Source organism: Centroberyx affinis, unplaced genomic scaffold, assembly GCF_046629955.1.
Source record: "Centroberyx affinis isolate AG114_WGS23_722 - 3 ecotype Tasmania unplaced genomic scaffold, CSIRO-AGI_Caff_v1 ptg000861l_1, whole genome shotgun sequence".
NCBI classification, from domain to species: domain Eukaryota; kingdom Metazoa; phylum Chordata; class Actinopteri; order Beryciformes; family Berycidae; genus Centroberyx; species Centroberyx affinis.
In genome coordinates, this window is record NW_027279455.1 from 110781 (window position 1) to 122500 (window position 11720).

Consider the following 11720-nt stretch of genomic DNA (forward strand, 5'->3'; position numbering starts at 1 on the left):
GGCGCTGTGGGACTGGACAACATCTGTACTTGTCTGTGTTTTTGTATGCGTACAAAAAAGCAGTGCAAGTAGTGCCATTCAGAGACCAATACCAATGACTCAATGATTACTTGACCAGGCGCTGAGATTTCTGGTAGGGCTGAACAATTAATCGAAATTTTATCAAAATCGCAATATGGCCTACTGCAATTTTCAAATCGCAGGAGGCGCAATATTTGTTAAAGGTGAAATGTGTCAAAATAGCATTTTAAATGAAATATTGTGGTGCTGCAGAGATGTCCTGGCCTACACATCATATTCTACAGACTTAAGAAAACATCTTTGTTTGGTACAGATCCCCGCAAAAATCACACCATAATCATTTTAATACGTTTTTCAATGAAAATAATAGAATTATTATGAGAATAATGATGTAAAAATGATCATTCCCTCTAATATCGCAAATCATATCGCAATTGCAATATCAGTCAAAATAATCGCAATTAAATATTTTCTCAAAATCGCCCTAATTTCTGACTTTCAAAACTCACTTTCTCTTTCTTTGTCTTTGTTGTTGCAATTCCTACTGGTCGCCAATAGAGGGCGATAAAATCATAAATTACTTCATGCCTCTTTAAATAAGGACTAAAAATCACTGACCAGTCTAGATAAGACACTTAAAGAGACAGGTTCAGATCTTTCACTGTCTCTCTAAAGTCCTTTGTGTTGTCTCCCACATGATAAATTCTACGTGTTAACATCCGCTCTTAAGCCAATGAAACTAAACCGGTTGACTCATTTCAATGCTTTAATAAACATCAGCTTCTTCATGGCTAACACAGCATCGCCATTACACTCATTCACTGCCAATATCATCACACTTCAATATCATTTCCACCACACTCATCGCGCTTTTGTCATGACATTTTAAATTTGAATCTCTTGTTTTTTCTTTTCCAGGTACTTCTCAATATTGGAAAATATGTGTTTCTTGTTAGCATTCCGCGCTGAAAGCAATCGGTACTGGGGAAGAAAAGCTAACTATTAGAGTTGTTCCGATACCAGTATGGGAAATGCCTCCAATACAGCCTAAAATGCTGGATCGGGTATCGGCGAGTACGCGAGTCTATGCACCGATCCGATATCTATACTTATATACTAAATTTAAACTGTTACTGTACTATTTAAAATTTTAAATGTCTTATATTTTACTAAATTGTGGCTGCACTTTAACAGTTTTTTTAAAGGAATTGTTATTTATTCCTAGATTTATTTATTTATGTTCTTTTTCAGTTATGACTGACTGTCAAACTAGATAACAAAGTTCTATGGCATTCATTCTCTGTATGTATTTGTTCATGTTTTACAAAGGGTTTGACCTGAGCCAGGCCATACAACAATGATAGCTATTATATCACATCCATACAGGGTTAGTAGTATACAGCTGTTAAAAAATAATAATATACGTATATATTTTTTTTAACGCACTGGTATCGGATCGGTACTCGGTATCGGAATCGGTATCGGGAAGGAAAAAATGGTATCGGAACATCTCTACTAACTATGGCTTTTTCCCCACAATGTAACAAGTGAAAGTGAAAACAAACTTAACAGACAAAAATTTAAGGTGTCAAGATATCACTTATATTTTACATCATTTATAATTAATCAAACTTCAATAACATTCAAGTTTAAGTATTAAGTATTAGCATTATCACACTCAAGTACTACTCAGCTTTCAATAGAATTAACATCTGATTCATACATGCATATCACTGCTAAATTAATATATGTGGATAGACGTGTATCAGTTCAATGATCAGCATTCAGTCATAACATCAATTTATTACTTATGTCATTCAGAACAGAAATACTGGAATCAAATGTCTCCTAAACTTGGCTGACTTTTAACAGTAACAGCCGTTTTTTCTTTTTTTTTTTTTTTTTACAGAGAAAACGTGAAACAAATTGCGTTCATGTCATCTTAGAGGAATCACACAGGAGAATAATGATTTACTGTCATACTACACATCATCTTAGTTAAACTGTTACACCGAAATGGATGTGTGTGTAAGTGAGCACTGACTGAAAAATCATCCTAGGAAAACCTACACTTTGAAAATGTGTTGATCTCAGGCGGCAGCGATGGAGTCGTCATCCAACTGTCGACCCTGAGGCTGAAAAACAAACAAACAAACAAACAAACATGCAATTACAACTCCAACCAACCAGCAACTATGATTTCATTACTTACTAAGATGTGAAATCTACTTAGTCGCTGTGTATGTGCGTTTCAGAGAGAATGAGTGTACAGTAGAATTCCACCAATATGGAGTATACAAGTGTATATATCAATTTATTTTCCTGTGTGTATATTACCATTAGAAAGATGTGTTTTTGGCTGGAACCCCTCAGTCTGTGTGTATCTATTTTGATTTTTCTGTGTGTGTGTGTGTGTGTACCTTGACGAAGATGCGTTGGGGAAGGAAACGTCTCAGTGTGTGTGTGTTGGTAGTCGGGCAGCGTGGCAGGCTGATGTTGAGTTGTGGTAGTGTTTGGTAACCGGCCATCAGCGGGTAATAGTTGTATAGCATCTGCTGCTCCGAACCGGGCAGGATACGAAGACGCACCTGTACACACACACACACACACACACACACACACACACACACACACACACACACACACACACCCTGTTAAATGCATCTTTCTGTCCATGCGTTTATTTGTTACTAAACTACTGCAGGATGGCTGAGCAATTTCAACCCCAAAGAAAGAGTTAAAAACACTTTACTATTATTATTATAAGAACTTATAGAGCTTATCAAAAGAGTTACGTCCTTTACAATATGAATAACAATATAATAAAACAAAAAAACAAGAACAAAGAGCCATAATGGGCCATAATTCAAGTAAAAGCAAGCCTAAGAACTTGCCAAGCTTGTGGCTTTTACAAGTTTAAACAAAGACATCTGAAACTATGACTCAAACACATGTAAGCACTTTCAGATAATTAAAGGATCTGCAGATAGCCTGTGCTGGCTGGATATTGATTAACCTTTGGGTGAATGAGTTTGTCTTGCAGCATTATGCCGTGTACACACTATAGTGTATATGAACTGGTTTACTGAATAATAGAAGGGGGCACAGGCTTGTAAATAATCAGCTCTCCTTACCACCTAAAGAATGAGCAATAACTTCAGCTGTGTATAGTAAGCAGGGGTGGAAAACTATCCTACTCAAGTGTAAGGACTGTAACTTAGGTAAAACTACACTAAACTCTACTTAAGTAAAAGTAAAAAGTAGCTACTTTGTGTGTGTGTGTGTGTGTGTGTGTGTGTGTGTGTGTGTGTGTGTGTGTGTGAGAGAGAGTGTGTCCACATGCTGTTTTCAAGTAACTGCTTCATACATCTTGACTTTCACAACTGGTAAACACACATAAGCTGGGCTTCCATCAAACTATTTTTCTGCAAATCATAATGTATCGAAGTAAAAAGTTTTCATACTCATTTGAGGAAAAAAATGTTGTTTTTTTGTTTCAAGAAATCATGCGATAATGATGGAAACCAAGGTTATTATAGTTTTGCATTTTTCATTAGTTTTTATTTTTATTTCGTTTTGACTTTTTGTTTTTAATTTCAGTTTAGTTTTTAAAGCGGGTTTGCTAGTTTAGTTTTTATTTTTTGAAAATGCTTAGTTTTAGTTTAGTTTTTATTAGTTTCAGTGTTTTTTAGTCTTTTTTTGTAATATGGGGTATTTGTCACGGGCGAGATTCAAAAAGGTAAAAAAAAAATAAATAAATAAAAAAAATTGGAAGATAGAATTCATATCCACCCAATTAGGCTTATGTATGAAATAAAATGACAAAGACGAAAACTAAAGATATTTTCTCCACAATTTTAGTTTATTTTAGTTAGTTTTGTAAACACACAATACAGTTTCAGTTAGTTATCGTTTTTTTGTAAAGCCTCGTTTTTATTTTTATTTCAGTTAACGGAAGCGTTTTTTCACACCTAGTTTTCGTTATTTCGTTAGTTTCCGTTAACGATAATAACCTTGATGGAAACACATTTGTCAAATAAATAATGGTGTAGTCTCGGCATAATCGGCTCAATGAACGATTCAATTTCAGTTCAAAAGTGGCTTTGGACTTTCTGAAATGTTAAAACGGTAAAACAGCCCACCATAACTTTCTTTCTCCCTGAGTATTAATCAATCTTTAATAGACTCTTTACATTTTTCTCATGTGTTCTCTGCCATAATTCTATGTTCAGGAAGCCGATTTATTCACTTCAACCCAGAGAGTTTGATTAGAAATGTGCTTAACAGTGGGATGGAACCATAGCTCTACCTGTTTGAGTCCAGAGAACATGAACGCATCGGAGGGTTCCACAGCCATCTCCACCTCCTGGACCAGAGCCGTTCTGTTCTCGATGTGGTAACGGACCGGCAGAGACTCTCTGACTCGCCCGAATGATGGCAGTTCTAGAAACACACATAATGGAAGTGTTCACTCAAGTGTTGACTCAATATGTGACAAGAGGATTGACACCAAAACTGTCTCTGGCAGATAGTTCTGTCCGGTGTGCATGTATTTGCAACATTTCTACAGAAGCATAAAGTGTCATAAAATGCCTAGACATGGAGACAAGCATTGTAAAAAACTATTCATTGTACCAACATGTTCAATTAACAGATGTATGTGTAATGTGTGTATACTGACCAGCGTGGACGTATAGAGGGACGGTCTCCAGGATAACATGAGGCAGAGTGACTGTAGTCTGGACAAGAGGGCTGTCTGGACTGGAGGACTGTCTGCAGGAGGACAGAGTTAAAAGGAAGGGTCACAACCAAAATAAAGACAAACAGCTGTGGAACCAGCCTACTTCTGAACATAGCTAATGAAGTTCTAAAACTGAATGGGCAATATGAGAAAATGGATGTGAGGATATTAAATGTTTAGGGAAAGGTCCAACTCTGTCTATTAAAGCAGATGTGATGAAAACAAAACATATCTGTCACATTGTATTAACCCTAATGTGTCTTAATCTCAGAGTCGACATTCATATGGATCAAACTACCTATAAACTGAAAGAATGAATAATGTAATACAAAATAAGAAAATAAAACCAACACTAATGCCGCTCCCATTCACATCTTCACATTACACAAAATGACAAAATGGCATTTGGCTTATTTTGTTTGTTTTACTTTCCACCTTTGCCTTGACTAGATATCACCAATACATTTTTGAAATGTAATATAAAATGTAATTTCACATTTGCATCAAAGTCATATTTATGGGCAAAATATTACAAGCTACTTTTTAAGGCACTGAATTCAAAAATTTTTGAGACTTTTAATGGCAGAATTAAATATGAGGAATGAATTATGACACCAATTTTGCCAGTGAAATGAATGTGAAAATGAAATAACTGTCAAACTATGACAATATAGGTTGACAGTTATGCATGACTTGACTGATTTCTCACTACAAAAACAGTTCAACAGTTCAACAAAAACTGTTTTTAACCATTTTTAAGACATCTAAAGCTGAATGTAGGCCTTAAGAGTCTGTATTTAACAGTATTCAATGACTTTTGAAGCCCTAAATTTAGGCTAACAATATATATGAAATATTTTGCTAAGTAAAATATGGTCTATCTCTTGATACGTTATCAATAAATGTGTTTTGTATTTGTGTGTTTTCATGTGCATATGTACAGTATGTGTGTGTGTTGCGCGTACCTCCTCCATGATATCAGGTACTGTCCTGTTGCCACAGTGTTATTGCTGTTGGCAACCGGTGGACACTGGAGACAGAAACACTCGCTGGCACACTCGCCTGTCTGTAGAACCACTACACACACACACACACACACACACACACAACCACATTATGATATAGGCCATGCTTTCAGGAAGTGGCTTACCATTGATTTTTTATCACAAGTCTGAATCTTAAATAATTTGCCCTTAATAGAGTTGCTGGAGACAAACTACAAGATTTTTTTCTGTCTTATCCGTCATAGAGGAACACACACTTGACAACCGGTTGGATTTAAGGAACACACACTTGACGACCGGTTGGATTTAAGGAACACACACTTGATGACCGGTTGGATTTAAGGAACACACACTTGATGACCGGTTGGATTTAGGGAACACGCACTTCATGACCGGTTGGATTTAGGGAACACACACTTGATGACCGGTTGGATTTAGGGAACACACACTTGATGACCGGTTGGATTTAAGGAACACGCTTGATGACCGGTTGGATTTAGGGAACACGCACTTCATGACCGGTTGGATTTAGGGAACACGCACTTCATGACCGGTTGGATTTAGGGAACACACACTTGATGACCGGTTGGATTTAAGGAACACGCTTGATGACCGGTTGGATTTAGGGAACACACTTGATGACCGGTTGGATTTAGGGAACACACTTGGTCATCAAGTGTGTTCCCTAAATCCAACCGGTCATCAAGCGTGTTCCTTAAATCCAACCGGTTGGGTTTAGGGAACAGGCACTTGACGACCGGTTGGATTTAGGGAACAGGCACTTGACGACCGGTTGGATTTAGGGAACAGGCACTTGATGACCGGTTGGATTTAGGGAACAGGCACTTGACGACCGGTTGGATTTAGGGAACAGGCACTTGATGGCCGGTTGGGTTTAGGGAACTTGCACTTGATGACCGGTTGGATTTAGGGAACAAGCACTTGAGGACCGGTTGGGTTTAGGGAACAGGCACTTGACGACCGGTTGGATTTAGGGAACAGGCACTTGACGACCGGTTGGATTTAGGGAACAGGCACTTGACGACCGGTTGGATTTAGGGAACAGGCACTTGATGGCCGGTTGGGTTTAGGGAACTTGCACTTGATGACCGGTTGGATTTAGGGAAAACACACTTGATGACCGGTTGGATTTAAGGGAACACACACTTGACGACCGGTTGGATTTAGGGAACACACACTTCATGACCAGTTGGATTTAGGGAACACACACTTCATGACCAGTTGGATTTAGGGAACAGGCACTTGATGGCCGGTTGGGTTTAGGGAACTTGCACTTGATGACTGGTTGGATTTAGGGAACAAGCACTTGAGGACCGGTTGGGTTTAGGGAACAGGCACTTGATGACTGGTTGGTGACGGTTTTTTTTCCTTCTGTGACGCTCAGTTCTTATTGGCTATTGCCAGTCTCCATTCAGATTTGAGTAGCTGATCACTTCAGACGACAGGAGGATGTCAAGACTTGTCCAGATTCCAGTTGTAAGAATCTAACATGTTGAAATAACGTTGATGGTCCTGACTGGATTAGAGGTGAGAGTTGCAAGTCGTGAACCCTCATACACCCTCATACACGATTACAAGATACAAGATATTTGTGGCACGGTTCTGTCGACTAAGGCGGGGTGCACAAGTGTGATGAATAAGCACTTATCAATGCAGCCTCAGGTAAAAGTTAACGAGTGCCGTGTTTTTCAGATCATGAGGTGGAGTGCTACTCAATCCGATGCAAGTGCAGCCAGTTCACCCTCAGGAAACCATAAAATAAGGCTGATTTTATTGACGTGACTCAGTGAGAGACTAGTAGTTTAGTGGTAGCACCTCAGGCGACTGCACCTCCTGCTCAGTCTCCAACCGTCATTTAAGTTTTTAGCTTCGAGTTATATATAAGTTCATATACATTTTGAGTTGTTTGAGTGCAACACAGGTCATTCACAGAGGTGCTCAGTGAATAAGAATATGAAGAATAGTCAGGAATATGTTCTATATCTGCAACTGCAGTATTCAATAAAAGCAGTACCGAATCTGAAGACATTTTCTTTTATGTTTTCCCCCAACAAATTATGTAAAAACTAAAATGGTTTGATAAGGGATTCAAAATGATTTGGATTTGCTAAGCAGATTCAATACTGGATTCGGATTCGATAAAATGCCTTTGAACTAGGGCTGAACAATTAATCAAAATTTTATCGAAATCGCAATATGGCCTGCTGCAATTTTCAAATCGCAGGAGGCGCAATATTTGTTAAAGGTGAAATGTGTCAAAATACCATTTTAAAGTAAATATTGTCGTGCTGCAGAGATGTCCTGGCCTACACATCATATTCTACAGACTTAAGAAAACATCTTTGTTTGGTACAGATCCCCGCAAAAATCACACCATAATCATTTTAATACGTTTTTCAATGAAAATGAGAATACTGATGTAAAAATGATCATTCCCTCTAATATCGCAAATCATATCGCAATTGCAATATCAGTCAAAATAATCGCAATTACATATTTTTTCAAAATCGTTCAGCCCTACTTTGAACCTCAACCTTAATAATATGCCTAAAGATCGTGTAGTGTGCCCCAACATCAACAAAATCTACGTAGCGTTTTGCCATCAATAAACAAGACTGATACCTTGTTCTAGCTGTGACTGGAGCTGGGGTGTGTTGCTGCTCATGGTAACCAGCTGCAGAGAGGAGGAGGCCAGCAGGAGGGGCCAGGGGGATGACGAGAGGAGGTCGGTCATCAGCAGGAAGGGGATGTCCACTGCTACCCGGTCTAATGGCTCAAACTTCAAAGAATACAGATATAAGCAGATATAATAATAATAATAAATCCATTTAAGTAAGTGTGAATCAGTCATCAAGACAGAAGGGATGCCTGCCACCACCCAATCCAATGACTCACCCTGTAAACAAACAATCTATCACCGTTTTGGTGAAAGTCATCAAAACGGTGAAATGTTACGAAAAGCAATACCAAGGGAGTGAAAAATACATGATTTGCCTGTTCAATGCAGACCATGACATGGATTAAATTGGAGACTCTTGTACTGGGTACTCTTGTACTGCCCACAATTGGTGAGAAAGACCCAATTGGCCGCAGTGTGAACACATGGTAACACATAATCAATGGCTTTCTCATCAGAGACAATCTAAAAGAACAGTGTTTTTGATAATTAGAATAAAAAACATGGAGGAACATCGTTGAGCCTAAAGCTAAATTCCCCCCAACCAAACACTGACACACTAGTGCTAATGAAGCATCAGCTACAGACCTTGGTGGACACAAACTTGACAGACACCTCGAATGGGACCACGGTCTCTATGGTAACAGTCTCATCCTGGAAGAGAAAAGAAGAAGAGAGGAGGAAATCAGGTGGGAAAAGCATAATCCCAAGGTCTTACTTACCTAGTCTTCCTGAGATCTTAGATCCAGCTGAATCTAGATCAGCGCTTCTTAAAATATAGGTTGGGACAGGTCTCTTTCTAGTGCGAGTTAAGCAAGCCTGGTTCTCAGGGTGAAAACACACTGACCTTTTTGGGGTTTTGCTGGTGTTACTGCTCCTTTACCTTGTGACATTTGCAGTTGATTTGTCGTCCTTCCACGGTGGTATCGATGCTGTAGGCCACGTGGAACAGGAAGACCCTCGGCCCAGTCGTCACACACCTCACATACACACACCTCTCCACCTGGAGACAAACACACGCCATGGGTATAGGAATTACTATTTTTTGCCTTGGGGGGAGCTGAAAATGTAGGCAGGTAGGCGGGTGATAGGTCAAAATGCATAGTTAAATACAGGGTTCCTACACATTTTCAATTAAAAAATTCCATACTTTTTCCAGACCTTGATTTGTTTTGAAGATTTTGTCTGGTGTTCAATATGATTTACGCAGATAGACATCTTGCCCCTGCTAACTAGGTCATATCACTGTATAGATGAAGATTGTTCTTCACAGCGACAAATATCAGAATATGTGAGATGATTGACAGGGTTCCTACACGCTTTCCATTTTAAAATTCCATATTTTTCCCAGACCCTATGTTCTTGCCTGGATTTGATTTTGGTGGGTATTTGATATAATGCATGCTGACAGCGGCTGGGTAATAAGAGCGTCCCTCTATCTGAACATTATTCTGCACATCAACAAAAACTGTGGACTCAAAGTGGCTCTACAACAACATAAAAGCTAGAATTATGTGTGTATCGGACCTGAACCGCAACATTTTCCATACTTTTTTTTTTTTTTTCAAATTCCCAAACTATTCAAGACCTGGAAATGATCAAATTCATTTTTAATACTTTTCCAGACTTTCCAGACCTGCGTAGGAACCCTGTAAATAGGCAAATTTGGTAACTTTTGAAAAAATCATTTTGAGGAAATCTAACATGACAATCTAAGGGCTCCCTTAATAAAACTTTAAAATTGTGAATTTGTGAACATGATCAAAGAGCATAACACCAAGCCTGCAGCCTGCCTCCTTTCTGTATGAGCCCACAGCAGAATTGCAGTTAGTTGAATAAAGGATTGTACTGTGTACCCAGTGTGAATAAAAAAAAAATCTTGAAATTGTGTGGTTAAATTGTGGTTAAAGAGACTGTCCCATAACCAATAGGTCAAAGGTTCAATACTCACAACAGCCAATGTGTGTCCATGAGCAAGACATCAAACCCCATCTTCCTTACTCATAGTAAATTGATCTGGACAAAGGTGTCAGGGAAATGCCTACATTTTAGTGTGTGTGTGTGTGTGTGTGTGTTTGTGTACCTTTTCGCCTGGGTTTAGATCTCCAAGAGGTATGTCAGGGAGCAGTGCGGGGTCAGTGTCGTCACACACTTTGGAGCTGCTGAGCGTCACGTGGGTGGTCTGGCTTAGGTTGGCATCCTGGCCTGGAGACACCAATCAAGACAACCATACACAGAATGTTATACCAAGACAGTACAGGTTTCCCTTGCCAATGACACTCCAGAAGGTGTCCTCTCTGCTCTGCTCTATCTGTGTACCTGGTTTGAGGCCGGCTGTCAGTTTAACATCCCTGGCCACGGCCTCCTCCTGTGATTGGACGGTGAGGTTGATGCAGTACATTTCGTTGTTGAGCGCGGGAGGCTGGTGGCTCAGCTGAACAGAGATCTTTGGGACTCTGGAGATGATCCTGACCAACAGACAGACAGGAACGAACACAATCAATTCACATTTCTCTGAATTTAGTGCAATGTGGCAAATGGAGCATGTAGCAACTGATAATGTAATAAAAAACCCATAATAAATGGAAAATGTTGAAAAATCTCCCTTGAAATGGGCCAATGTAAAAAACAACCACCACCAAATAACATAAAATTATTGCATTTATCAAGGATTATCACTTAATAAGAGGTGTAAGAGGGATTTTTTTACCTGATCATGTAATAACAATGACTTATAATGTGTTATATATCATATATATTAAAATATACAGTACTGTGCAAAAGTCTTAGGCACCCTAGATTTTTGTATATAAATTTCTTAGAAGTCTTAGATGTTTATTTGGTTTCTGCATTAGTGTGTCAGTAGACTGCTGTTTATTGTAAATTTTTGATATTCAGAAACTTTTCATTTCATTAGTTTTGAAAGCATCTTTGCTTTATGGATATCTTTGACATATGCCTAAGACTTTTGCACAGTAGTGTATATTATATATTTGTTATATATACAGTACTGTGCAAAAGTCTTAGGCACCCTAAATTTTTTATATACATTTCTTAGAAGTCTTAAGATGTTTATTTGTTTTCTGCATTAGTGTGTCAGTAGACTGCTGTTTATTGTGAATTTTTGATATTCAGAAACCTTTCATTTCATTCGTTTTGAAAGCATCTTTGCTTTATGGATATCTTTGACATATACCTAAGACTTTTGCACAGTATTGTATATATAACAAAACTTCATCATCATCATTCATTCTAC

At 38.5% G+C, this 11720-nt stretch overlaps 1 protein-coding gene across 1 annotated transcript in view; it reads right to left on the reverse strand.

The window, feature by feature from the left end:
• Positions 1-779: 779 nt before the first annotated feature.
• LOC139645442 (trafficking protein particle complex subunit 11-like) overlaps positions 780-11720 on the reverse strand; it is a gene marked incomplete at its 5' end in the record, with an annotated part of 11485 nt that continues 544 nt past the window's right edge. The window contains 10 exons of the mRNA XM_071521152.1: positions 780-2156; positions 2442-2609; positions 4331-4464; positions 4703-4794; positions 5728-5839; positions 8410-8566; positions 9053-9118; positions 9348-9467; positions 10548-10669; positions 10784-10932. Coding sequence (XP_071377253.1) covers positions 2112-2156; positions 2442-2609; positions 4331-4464; positions 4703-4794; positions 5728-5839; positions 8410-8566; positions 9053-9118; positions 9348-9467; positions 10548-10669; positions 10784-10932 — 1165 coding nt within the window. The remainder of the gene's footprint in view (positions 2157-2441; positions 2610-4330; positions 4465-4702; positions 4795-5727; positions 5840-8409; positions 8567-9052; positions 9119-9347; positions 9468-10547; positions 10670-10783; positions 10933-11720) is intronic.